Below are 18,710 nucleotides of genomic sequence, written 5' to 3'. Positions count from 1 at the left end.
CATAAAATGCCATCATTATTAATAAAAGAAGCCTAATTTTTTCTTCTTATTAGGTCAGCTTTTTATTACTTTAGTGCCTTTTAGGGAAGCATTGTCATAAAGCTGAGAGGTCTTTGAGAGCAGTCAGGGCTAAATCTGGCGTCTCTGGCGTGACCGTCGGACAACAGGATAGCATGACAACAATTTGCATTAAGACCCTGGCGGGGAATCACATCCCAAAACCACCATCTCCCCATTCTCCATTCTTCTCTCATTACCACTTAGTTAAACGTCGGCGAGGGAGTAGAAAATCTGGTTAGAAAAGAAGGGGTCAGTAAGCTAATGGGATCTTAGAGTGATATGGTAACTTACAAAAGAGAAAGACAAAAAGGTGCTGGCGGGTAAGACTTTCATAGCATGAGCTTCATCGTGCAACTCTCTAAGCGGGCTCGGGGGGACTGGTGTGCCATGGGCTGCCGGTGTCTCCTCACTGTCACATATGAGCATCTTGGTGCAGGGGTGGATGGCGGGTTTGTATTATAACTTACCGGAGCGAACCACAAAGGATTGATGGAGATAGTCCAGGCTTCAAGGCTGTATTGAAAGCGTACCATCACTACGAAAGGTCAGCAGCTGGATCAGAATGTTGATGCGGGCTTCATGTTGCGACTTACTAGGGTACATGGTTGTTCAGTCGAAAGGGATTATCCACGGTAATCCCGACGCATTCTGGGGAGAGGACATGGTCTGGGCAAAAGACGTTCCGGCGCAAGTCCGGTGACTCGAGACATGCCTTGCCCGACGAAAGCGCTGGCCAAGACAAGCTTCTGTATGACGCCGGGCCCCAGACGGTCGTTGGCGTCGACGTGTCTGCCGCTGGCACTCCCATCTGTCACCCACTCGACAATCCGTCGTCGAGCCAGAAAGGTGGTAACCTCGCGGTTCCACGCGGAGATGCGCGCCTTCTCGCGACGATCAAAGTGATTGATCACCCGCTCGCAGGCCTTTGCGCTGTCCAGGCCGGAGTTGTACGTGACGTACTTGGTGTTGATCCGCTGTCTCCCCTGGTCTCTCCAGAGCCATCTGTACCATCCTTGCTCCATGTTTAACGTGAGCGAAAGGTAAATAGGTCGTCCAGCCTTTCGATGCTTGGACTTGGTGGGAACGTCGTCAGTCTCGGTGACAACGGGGGCAGCCAGCGCCGCCTCGCTTTCCTCGGGTTGGTTAACGTGTCGCCGCGTTGTGTTCGGCTCGGGGTGGTCCCTTGCCAGAACGCCAACCATCACGTTCGTGTCATGAAAAGTGCGTTCGTGCCACTCTGGAGCAGAGCCACTGCCGTCTGCGGATGATCAACCCCGAAAAATCTCACGGAAGGAATCGTGGTACACTTGAGCGCGACCACCCACGATGTCGTGACCCTCGTACATCTCATCATATCAAGAGAGGAGGTCCATAAGAGCCATCTTCTCGAATTTCGTGAGATCTTCGTGGCTTGTGATGGGAGTGTTGTGGCGACGGGATACTCTGACCTCGTAGTCTTGATCGGCAAGGTATAGATAGGACCCCTGAGCGTCGTTGGCCTCCTCCTCTACGCCAGGAGATGTCAGGATCTCGATGTCACTGGACATTGTGGCAGGAACAACTATATTGTCAGTCTTATTCCAAAAACCAGAAACAGATTCGTACTAATCAAAGATGCACATACCAAACGTGAAGTAGAGAGAGGTTGTTGGTAGGATAGCTAATGTGGTGAGGCTTAAGGTGGATACGAGATAGCTTTGGAGTGATATAATGTATGCAGGAAATGTCTTTCAAGAGGAGGAAAATGGTGAAGGAGAGAGTTTAGTTCGCGTAAGAGAAGAAAGGGGGACGAGAAGTGGAAGTGAGTGGAAGCTGATGGAGGCGAGACCTTAGGATGCATGGACTAAGGATTGATGAGAGGGTGGAGAGGAAAAAGTCTCGCAGAGATTGGACCTCAGGCCGGCGTTCACGATGATTCGGCGCCTATGCCAACTCACTATGAACGAGAAGTTGCTTCTTACTGATCTTCTTCTTCGCTTCCCTTCCACGCGCAAGCACGTGGCGCAGGAGCGTGTGCACAGTGACGCCGTGCTGTATAACTAGTTCCTCCGAGAGGTATTCAAGAACTGGTCTTCGAACCAGCGATCCAACCCCGCGCCCGTCTGGCGGGATCCCAAGTTCAGTGAGACCAGCATCGAGGTTGGTGTCCTCGGCGTCAACCACCCCGAGCCAGGCAGCGACATCATCCCCGAGATTCCATTGTCGTCCGCTCGCGCTGCCGGCGCGCCTACTATGCTTGGACTCACCTTGAACCTCGAGGAGGGCTCGTACGCCTTTCTTTGGAGAGACTCGAACTGCAAGTTCATTAACCCAAAGTATGTTCGACTTAACGATGAGTACACCATGGCCACGGCGAGAGCTACTGCTATTGAGCACTATAATGGCCGAGCGATTGCGCGCATTATGTCTTTCAATACCGACCTTATCATCAGCGCGGCCCGTCGCCGCATCCGGAAGTGGGCGGTCAGTGGCAGCCAGACTCGGGCCGACCTTGATGAGGAAGACATCGTCACAGCTGGTGAGGTGCGCAAGCTTGTCTTTGCCTCCGACTTCTTGGCCGAGTGCCAAATTGCTCTGCAGGAGACGATGCAGGAGCTCTCGGGGCGCGATCCTTTCGTTCTATCCTTTTAAGTATGGCCATGACCACCCCCTCAGTAAGTTGCAACACCAAGTCCACGCTCGCTCTTCGATCAAGGTGCTGACATTTCCTTGATAGATGTCCTAGGCACGCCAAGGACGTCAAACTTGGCCCTGACTACTATCAAAGAACTCTCTTATGATATGATAATAATTTGCCTAAAGAGTACTAAAATCTTCAAGAAATATTCAAATGGGAAATAAGGTATTTGAGTATTTTTATTAATTATGATCTCATTTTATGCTCGTTTTATCGCCAATGTAGGCACTCGTGAAGCATCTGGGTTCGCCATAATTCAAGGCGACCCAGTTTGAGTAGTCGTCTACTCGTCCAAGGCGGACCTTCGTCTCGAAATCCTCAAACCAGCTATCGATATGACGATAGAACTGGCTAGGGTTTGAGTTGTATACGTCTTTTAGCTCTCGCAGCCATCGATTCATCTTCGTTGGTAGAGGCCACTCTGGCGTGGCACGAGTGACTGTGGTCGTGGGACGCCAGGTCGAAGTGGCGGGGCTGGGAACTGAAGGAGAAGCGGCTGGTTGGGGTTAATGAGACGACGAAGAGGATGATGCGCTAGAGTTGTACCTACCAAGCAAGGTCTGCCTCTTTGATTCTGGCGCAGTGACCGAGCAGCGGGCTGTCGCCCGTTTTGCTCCGCGTTGGAGGCTTTCGAGGGATGGTAGTTGTTCATCATCCGAGACAAGGTCGATAACTTCAATGTCTCGGGAGCCCAGACCTAGGGTCGAAGAGTGGTCGGCCTTGATGATGGGTGTCGTAGCGGGAGCGGGAGCGGAAACCGTAGTAGCGGCATGATTGCATATGCTTCCACAAGCGCATCTCCCAAGTGTAGAGGGCCGAGATGTAGCGGAGAGGAATACTTCATCTTCCTCGTCGGAAAATGCATGGTCCTTGAGTGACTCGGTCTTGAAGTCCATTATCAATGCTTCACTCTGGTTAGTCATAGTCTCCTTATCGCGGGAAGAGAACATACATACGCCCCTGCGTTCTGGTCGTTCTTGTTATCGTAAGTCTCTTGATTCGCGGTCCGTCGTGCGACGTCAAGGGAAGTTGAAAAAATTACAGTTTTGGTGGGAAACCACTTGCCCTAGGGCATGAAAGAGTTCCTACGGAAGAAGGTCTGACGAGGAAGGTGCTCTGACGAGGAAGGTGCTCTGACGAGAAAGGTACTCTCATGAGGAAGGGGCACTTGGGTGTGCTACATAGCCAATGGTCTGGATGCCAGATCTCTAAAGGAACAGCTGCTGAGATGAGATAATTTTGGCACCTAATATAAACTATTGCTGACTGCTTCCAGCATCGTCATGCTCAATCCCCCAGAGCTCACCAAAACGACTTCCAGGTGTATCAACCAATTCTCTCGGGCCACCCGATTCCACCACAGTGCCCTTATCAAGTACGATAACCCTATCGAAAAAGTCCATGACCATCTCCAGCCGGTGAGAAACCATGACGATGGTGTAGCTCTCAAACTCATCACGGATAATCTCCTGCATCGCCCTGTCTGTCGCCTTGTCGACGCTGCTGCTCACTTCGTCCAAGAGGAGTAGACCGCCTCTCTTTTCACTTCCTGCGAGTCTGTCTCTTACGCGGCGTCGAAGGATTGCCCGGCCGAGACTGAAGAGCTGCTTCTGGCCTGCGCTTAGATCGTCGGCGCTCATACCAGCGTTGAGACCGCCGCGGTCTCCGATGAAGCCCGAGAGGCGCACCGCATCGAGAACTTGGGCGCATTCGGACTCTGTGGCTCCATTTAGAGGGTCGATGTTGGCCTTGATGGAGCTGCCGTCGGGGAGGAAAACAGCATCCTGAGGGATCGCCATGATACGCTTTCGGAGAGTTGATCGGTCGATCTGGTGTAGGGGGAGACCGTCAATCTCCATGTTTCTCGAGCAAGACTGGAGAGGATCGAGAAGTCGGAGCAAGAGAAGAATCATCGTTGACTTCCCACTTCCTGTTCGGCCGCAAATGGCAACTTTCTGCCCCGGAGTGATGCTCAGCTTAAGGTTTCTCAAGGCAAGCTTGGCCGGTGACCCAATAACAACACTGTCTTCGTTCAGAGACTCGGGCTCGTACGAGGCTGAAACGTCGTTGATCTCAATGTTTCCACTTTGAGGCCAGCTCTCAGGTGGCTCAACATCTTCTCCAGGCTGATCCTCTGGCTTCACATTTTCGCTAAACGACCGAAGTCTAGCCACTGCTCCAAGTGACGTCTCGAGAAGAGTGTAGCTTCGAATCAAGTTTGTGACCGAGTCACTAAATGAAAGCAGAGAAACGAGACTAGCACCTGTGATTCCTGCATTGCTTCGCATTTGAGTCGACAGTGCGATGAGGAGGACGGCGAGGCCCGTGACAACGAGGTGAAGGGTAGAAATGAGCCACTGTTGGATCGCGCCGAGCAGGTAAGCGGGTCTCTGAGATGTATCGAGGAGATGGTGGTTGTGGGAAATATCGAGGTCTTGCCAGCCAAAGGCTCGGATGGTAGCGACACCCTTGATGGTGTCTGTAAAGTGCGTGCTTTCATGTGTTAGCCTCTGGTGAAGCATCGGGAAAGGGGACTGACTTACTATAGCGGGCTCTTGGCCTCGAGATCCAAAAGTCGAACCTGTCGTGAAGTTCGCAGGTAAAATTTCTGCACAAAATACAGAATGATGAACAGAAAAGGATATCCCACTGCGAGATACGGCGACGCAGACGCAATGACTGCCGCCATACCCATTGAATCAGCCATATCAAGCGTAAAGTTTGTGAGAGCCAGAGGCAAGTCATTGTCTAGAAGAGTCATGTCCTGCGAAAACAAGTTCGTCACAATGCCAGAGTCGGTGGTGGTGAAGAACCTCAATGGTGCTGCTACGACCGTCGTGATGGCGCGTTTGTGGAGTTCAGTGCCTGCGGAAGCCGTCATCCAGACGGTGGTTGAGAGGCCGTTGCAAAGAAGAAACAGGAGGTACACGACGCGAAATAGAGCATAGATGCCTACGTAAAAGGCTGTTGGTTTGTTAAAGGTATCCTCAGACCAGAACTTGAGCCAGACGCTTGAGACATTGGAAGTAACTCCAAACATGATGCCCGCAAAGATGACTGTGAAAGCCGCCGGGAACCCAACACTCTTGAAGTAGTGTGTGTAGATGGACCAGTCGCCTTGCTGTCTCGACTTGTCGTCTAGCTCGGTCTTGATAGCTTTCGAAGGGGGTACGGTGACAGTGTCGGCTTGCTCTTTGACGCTCTCTACGGTTGATGGGGTATCGGTGCCTCCGTGCTTGACCCCGAGACTGTGGACGTATTTGTTGTTTTCCATCAACTCGGAGAATGTACCCTGTTCGATGACAGTGCCTCCGGAACCGAGAGCGATGATGTGGTCAGCGGTAGGCAGATGTCTAACTGAATGCGTGCAAATCACAACTGTGACGTTTCTTCGGCGAGTAATACCGCCTGGTCCATAGACACGACGAAACAGCTCGGTTTCTGTATCGTTATCAAGACCACTCAGTACATCGTCAAAGATCATAACATCGGCCTCAGAGTACAGAGCGCGGGCAACAGAGACACGTTGTTTCTGACCACCACTGAGCATGATGCCGTTGCTCCCGATCTTGGTATTATGACCCTCTGGCAAGAGAGCAACATCGACACTGAGCATAGTAGCCTCAATGATCTCGTCGTATTTCTTCTGGTCAAACGCGCAATGGCCGATGATATTCTCCTTGAAGGTGGCGTTGTAGAGGAATGGGTTTTGTTCGCAGTATCCAATTCGAGACGAGGGGAAGAAGGTTCCAATGGTTCCAGATGAGACGGGAACTTCTCCTAGTAGAGCTTTGCAAAATGTCGTCTTTCCCGAGGCGACTTCACCAACCACGATGGTGAGCTTGTGGGCTGGGATGGAGCAGTTGATCTGGTTCAAGGTCGTCTTCTCACCACCCCAGCCAAAGAACCCGTTCTCGACAGAAAAAGCCAGGGCAGAACCCTCCGACTCATCTTGAGTCTTTTCCGAGCTGGACGAAGTGGAATGAAGATCATGTCGATTGCGAAAGTCAGTCCGAGACTCCTCGACAAGAAACTTTTGAATCCTCGTCGTACAAGTCAAGCCAGCAAGGACCCGAGGAAGATTCTGGAACATGTTGATCAACGGCGAGCTCAGAAGGATAATGTAAGATAGAGAAGTAAAAATAGTGCTGACGCCGAGGGACGCAGACGTAAACGCGAGCGTGACGACGGGCGACAGGGCGAGAGGTGCGAAACCCAAGACGGCGGCGAGGATCATTAGCAGACGGAAGCTATTGCCGACCTTGAGCTCACCCACGCGCAGGCTCTGGATCAGATCTGCTACTGGACCGGTTATGCCCGAGATCTTGTAGAGCTTCATGTGGGATATGGCGTTGGCTGTGAGCCCGACTCTGTTCTGGATCCGTTGCATCCACTCGTTCTGTCTTTTGCCGACAAGAGCCAGAATCCATCCGAGTATAGCGCCACAGATGATTATGATGACGAGAGGCGAGACGAAAGCCACTCCGACCTTGTTGTATAAAAGCCAGCATCCGACAGAAACCTCAATCGTGTTGGCCCAAAGCTCATGAGCCGCCTCAGCGCCGTGAAGCACTCGATCAATATCAGTGCTCATGAGGGTCAAGGCAGCAGAGTCATCAGCCGAAGTCAACTTCATCTCTGTAGTCTTGCGATATACCACAGCACAAAGACAACCTCGAATCATGGTGAGTGCCTTTTGTCTGTAGTACCCGTAAAAGGCATATGAGAGGGCGATGCCGGAGTAGAGGAGAAAGACGGCGCCGATCAAGCCGTAGCCGATGTTGTTTGTTGAAGGTGTCTCAGGTAGTTGGAGGAACTCGAGGGTTGCGTCGATGAAGAAAGGTTGACAGAATTTAAAGGCGATGAGGGCGATTCGAGGAGCGACGGGGTAGAGGAACGGGCCTGTGAGTGTTCTACACAGGTCTTTTAATAAGCCCGAGTTGGGCTCATTGGGGTACTTGTGAGCCCGAATCTTGTTTGAGAACCGGCTGTAAAGCTTTCCAGCAGCCATACCCTCGTCAAGGGGGTATAGGTCGTCAATGTCCATGACATCGCGATATCCTCGCAAGAATAGCTTGTTCAACCAAGCATAAACACCTAGACTAAGCACACTGCTCGATTCTTCCGGGCTGTGTTCATCCGCATTCCAGTGAATCCATCTTGTCTTTGGGATGGTTTCAAGGCACAGCACCACAAGTTTGACGACGATGGACGCGGTAAAGAGGCGCGCTTGGATGGTTTGATGCGAGTTGGTGATGATGAGCCATGCCGTCCGAGCTTGCACGATGTCGAAGAGCAATGTTAGGAGAATGTAAACAGCGAGTAACGTCGACGGTCGTCGGGCAGTTGAGTGTTCGGTATACGACAACGCGACGGCAAACAGCGAAGCGACAAAGGTAAGGCATGAACCGGCCAGTGACAAGTCATGAACAATACCGTGAGTTCCTGTTGCCACGAGTATCAAAGTCGTAAGCTGCGCAATGGAATAAACAATCAAGAACCCCTATCACAAGTCAGATAAGAATAACACGACATTCACAGTTGTCACTCACGGCCTTGAGTGACTGCAAAACAAGACCCCCAACAATCCTAGATCTCTGCGATAGAACAACCACACGCGCAAAAGCAGCCGCCACAAAAACAGCAGCAGGAATAATCTGCAGAAAAACACGTTCAAACTTTTGCGTAAAGTCGAAATCCCCACGACATCCCCGGACGCCAGGTCCAAGGGAGCCGTCGTTGAGACAAAGACTGTCACTCATGGTTTGTTGTAGCTTGTCTACTTGATGGAAAGACATGCGGCTACGACTCTCTTAAAAGGTTCCAGATCTCGAAGGATTCAGCGGGGTCAAGGATCGCCGCGTGTTGTTCGTCATCTTTGACTGGGTAGGTTACGCACGCAGACGAACCGAGATGGCTGTCTTGGATGCAGGCCTCGTCATAGGGCTGATGAAGCAGCAAAAGGACCATGAGTTGCCTGGCATTTTGGTTGCTCGCGTTCGCGTTGGTTCGAGTTGGCGCTTGTCCAAAGAGGCAGGTCAGATGATTGCTGGGGTTGGAGGTGAGATTGTTGCAGGGAACAGTGACGAATTCAGGTGCTTATCAGAACAAAGGGTCCCAGAGCTTCACATGATGGAAATAAGAATGACGTTCAAGTCCAATCGCATTAATTCAGTGACTGGTGATAGTGCCTGGATACAAACAAGCTTAACTTGTATCCAACCTCGACTCTGTTCAGTCATCGCCTCCCAAACAAACAAAAAAGAGTTCACCGCTCCAATTGCGCCATTGTGGTGGCATCCAATGCTGGCCACTGGCCCCGAGGCCGTCTAGAGGTAGGTAAAAATGTAAACACATGGTACGCCGGATAATGCCCCCCTTCTCCCCAAACTTGCTTGCTTTGATTCGTGCTTGAGAAGATGTATGCAAAATGCACAATGTGTCGTTAGTCGTCATGACATTCGCAGCGGTGTCGTAAGCTGCTGTGTGGTGAAAAATGATTGCAGATTCGTGCCTGCAAAGTGCTATCGGCCTAACGGTCCGATATCCCGACTCCGCTTCATGCCTCTTCGGCGTTCTTTTCGGCGCTTGGTGACTTCCGCGGCGCTTCCGTTGAAGAGGGTTCCAAAGGCTTCCGGGCGTAGATGCTGTGGAAGGGATAGTAGGTGTGGTACTTGGGAAGACCATTGACCTCTTCCATGAGGGCCTTGCGAACCTCTATCAGAAACATCTCGATCTGGATCATGGTCCATTTGAGGCCATCGCGGAATGGCCTCCGAGACAAACCCACGAGACCCCACATGCAAACATCGCGCAGGACGTGCCCGCACTCCTGAAGTCGTGCCTTTTTGGGCCACGGCCCTACAGGACACTTAAAGTTCTTCCTCGTGACGTTCTCAAAGCCTGCTTCTGAAAGCTCGCCCTCAACGTACTGGATGCCGTGGATGTCAGTGCCCAGAGCCGCCATGCCCTCCTGGAGGAACCGAAGGAAGTCTCTCCAAGCATAGGGGCCATCGCAAGAATCGTCATCGCAGGCTGCTATGTAGTGGAACTCTTGGATTTCGACATAGCCGCCGGGTTTAAGATGTCTGCGCAAGTCAGCTTGGGTGGTCGATCTGCACAAAACTCGACATCACGTACTGGTAGATGCGGTCCCAAAGTAAGGGCCTGTCCCTGACAGAGTGGATTGTGTGGCGAATGTGGATGTAGTCAAACTTTTCCTCTGGGTATGTCCAGCCGCCCTCGTGCTCAATGTCGTCGACGACAAAGAGGGCATTCTCTGGAACCCAGTCGGGCTGGATCGGCGAGAGATCCATGCCGTGGAACTGTGAATTTGGATAGTTATCGGCGACTGTAATAGGTTAGAAACTATGACCAAGTAAACGAAGCTCGCTTGGAAGCTTACGGTCGATACACCATTTGCCTATTCCCGTGCCCAGATCCAATACTTCAGCACCCTCTTCCAACAACTTTTCGATGGGCGCAAAGAACATTTGGCCGTCGCACAAGTACACCGTCAAATTGTGCTTCAGTTCCTCTCGATCCTGCTCAGCCTCGTCGTTGGGAAACAGGTACTTCCCCGCATGGTAGGCATGGTAGCGCAGGCCGCCGTCCACAATATGCTGTCGAATACTATCAGTAAGGCTGCGGGTTTCGTCGAGGTCGTTGAGAGCGTAGTCGCCTCGTTCGATGCTCTGTATCAAGGCGGCTTCATGCGTTGATCCGACGGCGAGGGGAGAGGTTGACGAGGACGGAGATGGTGGACTGAAGGGACGTCTCGACTGGACCGTGCTATCGTCGCCATCTTCGGGCGACATACTCGCAGTTCGTTCGCAGTCGTTGGCCGACCTCGATGTATTCTTCTTTGGCGAGGCCGATGCTGGTTGGCCATTGGATTGGCCCAAGATGGAATTTGGCGGCGAGTTCATAGTCTGCCGCAAACGCGATTGCGCATGTCGCGCGACGAGGGGCGGCTTTGGGATCCTCGACGTTTAGCGAGGAGGGGGATTAAAAATGAAGCGAAAGAAACCAAAAATGAGAGATCAACAGGTTGGTCAAAGAGCAAGGAGATAGGATGGGAATGAGGAGTGCGCTAAGCTAGGTTTCCCTGTGGAAGCTGAGATGGGATGGCGTCCGATGATCTTTGGACTGACGTCACCGTCTGGATAGCAGAGTGAGCACTGTGAGCGATGCCGGGGAATGCGCCTGAAGGACCATATTAGACAGTGTGCGAACGTGGGGGAAGATATGGGAGTATCAGCACGTACAGCTTCAACCAGACACATAGAATGGCAAACAAGGTGAGCTAGAAGCAGACGTCGATACCAGGATATCAATATTGCATCCAAATAAATAATAATTTGAATGTGGTGTCGAGAGGGGTCAAGAGAAAAGAAAGGGTCTACGCGAGGGCGAGGGCGTGGGCGTGGGCAGAGCCTGGTATTAAAAAGAGACGGTGTGTCAAGACGAGGCTAGCACCAGGAAAGAAAACAGGACTAGCGTAGCTTTTGGACAAGAAAAAAAGAGGAGATGCTTCTTTTTTGACTCGAGAAAATGCCCATTCACCCCCTGTCGCATCGAACAACGAGGGAAAGGATTGTCGGTATCAGGGCATAAAAGAGGCCCAAGGCAACAGAAATGGACAACACCCGCTTTTTCTTTTGACTCGGGGGGATCTTGGAAATTTTACTTTTTCCCTTCCCATGGGTCCTCCCGTCTAGCCTAACTAGACTAACTTATGCCTGGAAAGGGTCTGGGAGACCCATGGGTGCATCCGCTGCGTCGGTAACCTCGGCGCGTAGCTCTTGAACAGAACTCGCTTGTCTCTCTGATGGTAACGTCACAGCGCGCGTATTGGACTTCTCATCACGCAATCCAGATTTTGTCATGCAAAATCTCCTCTCTTCCACTCCCGCGGATGCAAAGAAAAATCCCAGTGCCAGAGTCCTGGGAAAAAAGTCTCCCTCCCAACAGACAGCAAAAAATGTGGCTGTCCCAGACCCCAGGGGAGTTCCAGCGTGTTGGTAATTGGTACGGGGTCCGGTCCTGCTGTATGACGACCCCTCTCCCCATCCATCACGCCGCAACACCACGGGAAGGGGGCTCCATAACGGTGGTCATGGCATAACCCAGAGGCAGGGCGGTCACACGGGGTGAGGGAGCAGCCAGACAGAGGGGGCCACCTCGGTTCCGCAGTGGAGGGTTGGAGCGTTGCAACGGGAGAGGAGGGGTTGATCCCCGCAGGCATGAGTTGCAGGCAGGGTCTTTTTCTGGGTTTGTTGCTTAGATAAAGAGGTCGTCAGCGAAGCTATGGCCTCCAAGCCCAGGGCAAGGACTAAACGATGGTGCTTACAGTTTGTGTCTATCCTAATATCTGTCCAGAAAGCGTTCAACTCAAAACCATATCCTCAAACATGGACCTTCTGACAGAATCCCATCACGACCGTCACAATGTCCGAGCGGGCCGCGACCTCATCTTTAGGGCCTCCCTCATGCAACCTCCCACAGTAATTGACTGAGACAGTCTGTCCAATCAATATCCGAGGCCCAAAACAAACAAGCTCCTGGCCTTGCCCACGGCAAAAAAAGCAGCTCACTCCAAGTTTCGAAATCAGCAAGCATCAAACTCGGTTCGGCGAACTAAGGGGTGGCAGACGCACTGGCGGTTCTTTTGTTGTCGTCTCTTTTCTCAGCTTGGGCCAGTAATAGATCCAATGTAGTGATTGTGCCTCTTCGCCAATCTATAAACGGGAGGATTTGCTCCGTTGGCACAAATTCTCCTGAACAGACCAGGCCAACTGATAGGAGGCCGACCAGCTTTGAACCACCGTCGTACCGACACAAGGGAACGCCAAGGCCCGGTGTGGGTTCCTTCGCTGTCCGTTGCAGATTGCAGCAGCATGAGGCGATGTGCTGGCACCAGAGAGGGACCCGCCGTGACGGGACACACACACGAGGGGGTTCCATCGTTCCCTGAACCCTGATAGCAAAGCCCGAATTCCATGAGATGCCGGTGCAAAAGGGGCACCCGGACGATCGGGGAACTTTGCCTGGCTAATAACTTGCTCACAAAACGCACGTTGGTTCCTTAAACTTTTTATCATTTACGAAAAAAAAGTGTATCTGTACCAAGAAATCGTACGGGGATCGTCCCTTTGTGATCAGTCACTTTCTGACAATCATCCCGCATCGTGGTTGGACCACGGCCGCGCTCCGAGACCTCACAACAGTAGCTCGAACAAGTTGGCCGAGAGCGGCCAATTACAGCTTCACACGGGCCATTGTCCTGATGCGGGGTTGGGGACCGGCTCGTCGGGTTTGAGAAGCCACAAATTATGCCTTGATTGTCAAGCACTCCTGATAGTTACGAGGTGAATGCTTATTGTGGTTGTTTTTTATCGAATCACATTCAGCTTGTGACAACATGAATGCAAAACAATCCCAAAGCAAACCGCCTCACTTTTCCATGCTGACTCGAGAATACCAACCGTCAGCCCTACTGAGTTTCACATTCATCACCTTTTTAGAGTCACAATAACGGTGTAGACCCGACATTCTGGGTCCCATGATCATGGCACCAACAGAGTGCGTCCACAACTCAGTCGCCGCAATGCGAGAATAGCCCCATTTGGTGGGTCACTGGACGTCGGCCTGTTCTCGAGAACTACGCGATGAACTGGCCCGCGTGTGGAGGCGGCTCGGGCCATGATTGTCGGTGACACCATTAGCGGTATTTCTGTTAGCCTGGCTGAGTGTTATTGGTCGTGGTGATTTCCGATTCACATTCACTTGGCATTCGTCAATGAAGTTGATGCTTCACTGTATTAGTTTCAGTATTACTACGACCTCGTAATTAACCACCGGTTTCCCTTTGCCTTTCATGAGCAAAAAGAAAAAGAAAAAAAAAAAGGTAACAACCAGTTTCTTTGGCCCGTCCCCGTATCGCCATTCCCCAAGCTATTCTCATCGTCTCGGACCGTCGTGGTTCTTGCCGTCGTAGAGATCAACTCAGCTATTATCAATGCTCTCTAAGAAGTGGCCCCTAGCTGCAAACTTCGTTGGAAACTTGATCAAAAAGTGGAAGCGAAATCATGTAGCAACTTACTAGAGCGAAATGCGTGACTTATCGTGGTCTTCTGCGGTAGCTGCCAAAAAAGAAGGGCAGATCTGGAGTTGATAAAGCGCATCGCTGCAGAGCGTATCAGTAACTTGTCCAATATCTCGACACAGAAATCTTGATTGACCTAATAGAGCCCAAAGGATGGCCTATGGCGAATATTTGATGGACGGCAGTACTCTTGGAGTCATTAGGTAGTGACCATGCTACGCCGTTTCTCGATCTCGGCTGCTATTTCAAGAGCGTCGCGAGTAGTCTTGAGATACACATCGCTTGCAAGAACGAGTGAGAGGATGGAGCGTTCTCCAATCTCGTCAGCGCTATCAATGGTGTCGTCGTGTGACGATCCAGCTCGAGCCCATTTGTGGATGCGACGGCGTGCGGCGTTGATAATCAGGTCACGGTTGTAAGAAGTGATTCGCTTTCGTTCGAAACTGTCGTAGTTTTCAATAGCCATGAGAATGACATCGTTCTTGGTCACACCTCGGGGGAGGTAACGTTTAATGGCCGAAAAGGGCGCGTCCTTCCTTTCATTGTTCTGCCAGGTCCACGTGAAGGTTTCCTCGACAGAGTTGAACTGCATGGTGAGGAAAATTGCCTCGAACAGCTTCCGCTTGCGAACGATTTTGGGGCCTGTGGTGGCCTGTGGCTCACTCTCGGCCCAAGAGTCGTCGATTTGGATACGTGTCTGCTCCTCGGTTTTGGGCTGGAGGACAGGTCTGATGTTGACTCTATGGCTCGATACCCAGTACTTGAAGATCTCGTCAAAGAACTCTTTGTAGAATTCCGGGGACAGGGATGCATGGGAGCCTTGCCCAGGCATGTCGACATACGCGACAAAAAGATCTTTCAGAAGAAGCTTTTCGTCATGTGTCAGATCGCTGGGCTTGCTGATGATGGTGTTGGGCGGTCGCGAGCCGAAAACGTCGGTATCCTCGGAGAAGAGCTCCGTGAGCTCTTCACATTCGTCGTCAGACATCGTGATGGATCCTGTAGAGGCGTGTGTCTTGTTAGCTCTATCCCGGAGGCCAGGTGCTTGGGGTGAGGATCTGCATACGATGCCTTTCGTTGTTGCGTGGAGGTCGTTGTGACAGGAGGAGAGTTGGAAAGCCGAGAAAGTAATGACGAGATCATTTAGATTCACCTTGATGGCCGTGAGCCCTCGGGCTTAGCTAAGTCTTTTTTGCTCTGTCACTGCTGTGCAGATGTTTGCAAACAAATTGGCTCTTGCGTTGGCCTTGCTGGTTTGGGAACAATAGGGGGTTTCGGCGACATTAAATAGGTGGACCAACGCGGCGCCTTCTCCTAAATCTGAAAGAAAAAGAAAAGAAAACAGGTGCAAGTTCGGTGGGAGATAAATGGCTGTTTTGCCGATATCTGTCGTCGTATGAATGGTTGTCGAGCAACCATATCGTTCATCAGATACGCAAGCTCAGCGACTCCCTCGATTACACCTCTGGGGAATCAAGTCTTTGTCGGTATTAATGACGTCTCCGCCAAGCACAGTATCTAATAACACAGGAACTGGGTCATCTCAGTACTGTTTCTCGAATAAACTAAGGATAATCCCAATTCTAGGGCTCAAGTCCATACGTCAGGTCAGATAGCTGATTCCAAAAATCAAAGCCCTTATACTGATCCCCATCATGTGCAACAACCGAGTCCATCAAGTCGGAATGAGCCACTTCCGCCTTGGACATGAACCAATGCTCAATTCCCTTGTAGGATTCAGAATACTCGCAGAACAGGGGTCTACCATTAGCCATTATCCCACACCGTGGCCTGCCAATGCGACTGGCTTCCTCAAAGAGTTTGCTCAGTCTCTGCAGGATGTCTGGGGGGTTATACATGGTCTGGGCGGTGTGCAGATCCCAGGCTTGATCTTCCACGCAGAGTAATCTGAAGGCTTTTATGATTGCGAGGGCCAAATGGAGGATAGAGACAAAGGTGAGGGGGGGGTAGGATTCGATTGGGATTAAGAGGAATGCATCGATGAGGGCTTGGGTGCTCTCCAAGCAATTCCACATTGCGCGACATCTCACATGGGTAGGTTCGAGAGGATCGTGTCTGTTGCCGTGGTTAACAGGTTCCAGCAGGCGTATGCGCACAGCAGCACAATGGCTACGTAAAAGGTCTAAGTGATGGGGTTAGCAGACAACGCAATGTATTCCTGACAGGAAAAGCTTACGATTTGACTGAAGATGCTCCGGTAAGAAGTTGGTAAATGTGTCTAGCTCGTTTCGTATCGAGGTGACGACGATTGCGCGAATACTTGCAGAAGCCTTGTCGGTGAGGGGATCGCATGTGTTCCCAAACGCATCGTTCACCTTGATCGCGATTTGACGTATCCGTACGAGGTTGACAAGCAACGAGTCTGTTGGATATTCTTGATCCTGCAGCAATTGGCGAGTGCATTCGTCGAGACGCGGCGTGTATTCGAGTCCAGACAGCTTCCCAAGAATACTGCATCGTCTAACATGTCCATGTTAGATATCACAACTCAAGAGATACCCATAAAGACTCACATAGATGCTATATAGTAAACACCTAGCGCAGCCCGATGGTCATCACTGGAATATCCCGGTTGCGGCTGAAGGTCATTCCGCAGATCAGCCGCATCATCGACGATGGATCCAAACGCCGGCTGTGTGGTGCTAGGGCATTTATGCAGTCCCAGGTCTGCCAGCAAGCCTATGGCTAGTTGCAAAAGGCTCGTGTCTTTAGAATTTGCGTAAAAGAAGATGTCGTTCCTAGCAGGACGTGATTTTCGTGAACAAAAGGCGCGTCTTTAAAATAGGGGCAAGTTCAGGTAGGAGATCTGGGAGGTTCTTACCAGGCAAAGAACACCAGCAGGGCCTGGACAATCTCCAAGCTCTTGTTCATCAGCACGACAGTTTGATAGGCAACATGCTGACGAAATCAGTTCTCAAACGTGGCGTAAGCCTTGGGCGCAGGAGGCCTGCACACCCACAATATGGTCTTGAGCAGGAGAGGTTTGCGCTTGTATAGGTCGTGAGCGTCGATAGAGGATAGGGGAACAAAGGGAAACTGGAGGAGCATCTCGGTCTTGTATTCTTGGAGCACTTGACCCGCCTCTGCAAAGGAAAATTGAACGCTCGGGACAACATTGATGAAGGCATCTTGCTGTGGGTAAGATGTCGGGGAGTGTAGTGATGGGGCCGACGTGATGTCTTGATGGGATGCTTGTATTACGGAGCGTGTAAAGCCGTTACTGGGAAGCGAGGACGGGGATTCGATTGTTTGGTTTCGTTCTCGACTTAGTAGAGTCATAATGTTATCGAGTTTCTGCTCAATTACTTTTGATTGACTTGAATTCGGCTATAGTCAGTCTCGTTCCTATCAAGATCGGCGTGACTTACGTCGCTTTTCCTCGCTTTCTCTTTGACACAGAGTGTGACCTAGAACATGCAAGACTGTTTTTGAAACACCTAAATCCAAAAATCAATCAAGGTTAGTAAGATTTAGGGGGCATAAGGGCATGGGCACATACCTCTGGCACGTCCTCCGGTTCGCAGTCCTCGTCATCCGTGGCCGGCCAGACACACTTGGCCTTGGCCCGGGAACAGTTGGAGCAAGCCCTAGGCTTGTCCACGTGCAAGGGGCTATACATGGCTACAACAGATAATCCTTCAAAGGGTAACGGGGAGCAGAAGCTGTTTGATCGGGGGAGGCGATGTTGAAGGCTCGCGGGGCGGAGAGCAAAAAGGTGTCCGGAAAGGTGGGGCCGTGCCAACTCTCATCTTGCCGGACACCTTTTTGCTTCCCGCTGCCCCGCCATCGGGAGATATTCCGAGTAAAAGAGTGACAGGGTAATTACAATATCGACACGAGTATGGCTCGTATGGGAATGAAGAAAAATAATGCAGTTTTGATCAATTCAAAGGGGCTAGTCATAGGAGGGGGGGAAGCGATCAATGGGGACCTGGATGAGCTTGCTTGAGCCTAGCCGTACCTATCTATATCTTTCTCTTTGTTCCCCTTCTACACATTCTCTTTCCTCTTCCAACTCGGATATTCAGTCCTTTTATATCTTCTAATATCTATCTATTCTTCTTGTCTTCTATTTGCTTGCACATCGTGCTCCCATCACCATCCCTCGATCCTTTCTCCCCTTGCGTTAATCACATCACAAACCCAAACATTTTTCTTCAACTCTTCTTCGATTTGCTCTATTTTCTTTGATTCACTAGCAGACTCCATCATGGCATCTGATAAACAGGATTTATTTCCTGGAGACCAAGCTGGCATTGCAGAGGCCAGCTACAAGAAAAATCCCCCGCCTGAACGGACCGCTACCTTCAAAGACTACTTTGTGAGCATCTCTCTTCCGAATAAAATTAAAGGCTGGCTCACTATTCCAGCGTGCATTCTCTTATGCTACTATTTGGGATCTCATCGTCTACGCTTCTGGCTTGGTGGCTGCTATCGGTTGTGGAGTCACCACGCCCATGATGTTTGTCGTGTTTGGTAAGCTAATGATATCACAAGATCATAGCGCATGCATCGTTGACAAGCATACAGGAAGCTTTGTTGGAGAGTTCACTAGTTTTACCAACGGAGGCATTAATGAAGGCCTTGATGGCTTCCGGGATTCTCTTGACAAGCTATGGTCAGTCGACACCCCCTACTCTTATCCATCCGCTTATAGTCCAGCCTCTACGTGTTTGCCCTCTTCATCGCCCGCTTCGGCCTGAGCACTATTCACAGATTTGCGTTCCGTATGACCGGTATTCGACTTTCGGCCGCTATCAGACTTCACTATGTTCGACACCTCTTCAACCAGACGATCCATGTCCTGGATTCTCTCCCACCTGGGCACGCTGTTGGCACCATCAC

At 51.1% G+C, this 18,710-nt stretch overlaps 7 protein-coding genes across 7 annotated transcripts; 1 reads left to right on the top strand and 6 right to left on the bottom strand.

Annotated features, from left to right (window-relative positions):
- Window positions 1–264: 264 nt before the first annotated feature.
- On the bottom strand, window positions 265–1,262 carry NECHADRAFT_77438 (uncharacterized protein; the record flags this gene model as incomplete). Its single annotated transcript, XM_003052410.1, has 4 exons — window positions 265–318; window positions 352–469; window positions 528–573; window positions 740–1,262. The coding sequence occupies 4 exons, from the start codon at window positions 1,260–1,262 to the stop codon at window positions 265–267; spliced, it is 741 nt and encodes a 246-aa protein (XP_003052456.1).
- A 508-nt stretch (window positions 1,263–1,770) lies between these two features.
- Window positions 1,771–2,691, top strand: NECHADRAFT_77437 (uncharacterized protein; the record flags this gene model as incomplete). Its single annotated transcript, XM_003052879.1, has 2 exons — window positions 1,771–1,861; window positions 2,114–2,691. The coding sequence occupies 2 exons, from the start codon at window positions 1,771–1,773 to the stop codon at window positions 2,689–2,691; spliced, it is 669 nt and encodes a 222-aa protein (XP_003052925.1).
- Window positions 2,692–2,931: 240 nt separating this feature from the next.
- Window positions 2,932–3,633, bottom strand: NECHADRAFT_77436 (uncharacterized protein; the record flags this gene model as incomplete). The annotated part of the gene is made up of 2 exons (XM_003052409.1): window positions 2,932–3,233; window positions 3,288–3,633. The coding sequence occupies 2 exons, from the start codon at window positions 3,631–3,633 to the stop codon at window positions 2,932–2,934; spliced, it is 648 nt and encodes a 215-aa protein (XP_003052455.1).
- Window positions 3,634–3,991: 358 nt separating this feature from the next.
- Window positions 3,992–8,499, bottom strand: NECHADRAFT_67039 (uncharacterized protein; the record flags this gene model as incomplete). The annotated part of the gene is made up of 5 exons (XM_003052408.1): window positions 3,992–5,230; window positions 5,281–5,602; window positions 5,731–5,735; window positions 5,776–8,182; window positions 8,286–8,499. 5 exons carry the CDS (start codon window positions 8,497–8,499, stop codon window positions 3,994–3,996), a joined length of 4,185 nt encoding a protein of 1,394 aa, XP_003052454.1. The 3' UTR covers window positions 3,992–3,993.
- A 797-nt stretch (window positions 8,500–9,296) lies between these two features.
- On the bottom strand, window positions 9,297–10,554 carry NECHADRAFT_36056 (uncharacterized protein; the record flags this gene model as incomplete). Its single annotated transcript, XM_003052407.1, has 3 exons — window positions 9,297–9,825; window positions 9,878–10,088; window positions 10,143–10,554. The coding sequence occupies 3 exons, from the start codon at window positions 10,552–10,554 to the stop codon at window positions 9,297–9,299; spliced, it is 1,152 nt and encodes a 383-aa protein (XP_003052453.1).
- A 2,967-nt stretch (window positions 10,555–13,521) lies between these two features.
- On the bottom strand, window positions 13,522–14,832 carry NECHADRAFT_77433 (uncharacterized protein; the record flags this gene model as incomplete). The annotated part of the gene is made up of 3 exons (XM_003052406.1): window positions 13,522–13,555; window positions 13,842–13,903; window positions 14,056–14,832. 3 exons carry the CDS (start codon window positions 14,830–14,832, stop codon window positions 13,522–13,524), a joined length of 873 nt encoding a protein of 290 aa, XP_003052452.1.
- Window positions 14,833–15,427: 595 nt separating this feature from the next.
- On the bottom strand, window positions 15,428–17,484 carry NECHADRAFT_77432 (uncharacterized protein; the record flags this gene model as incomplete). Its single annotated transcript, XM_003052405.1, has 7 exons — window positions 15,428–15,987; window positions 16,042–16,325; window positions 16,379–16,544; window positions 16,687–16,709; window positions 16,825–17,159; window positions 17,234–17,272; window positions 17,365–17,484. The coding sequence occupies 7 exons, from the start codon at window positions 17,482–17,484 to the stop codon at window positions 15,428–15,430; spliced, it is 1,527 nt and encodes a 508-aa protein (XP_003052451.1).
- Window positions 17,485–18,710: the final 1,226 nt, after the last annotated feature.

Source organism: Fusarium vanettenii (genome assembly GCF_000151355.1).
Source record: "Fusarium vanettenii 77-13-4 chromosome 3 genomic scaffold NECHAsca_2_chr3_3_0, whole genome shotgun sequence".
Lineage (NCBI taxonomy): Eukaryota > Fungi > Ascomycota > Sordariomycetes > Hypocreales > Nectriaceae > Fusarium > Fusarium vanettenii.
This window is presented reverse-complemented; position numbering and strand designations above follow the sequence as displayed.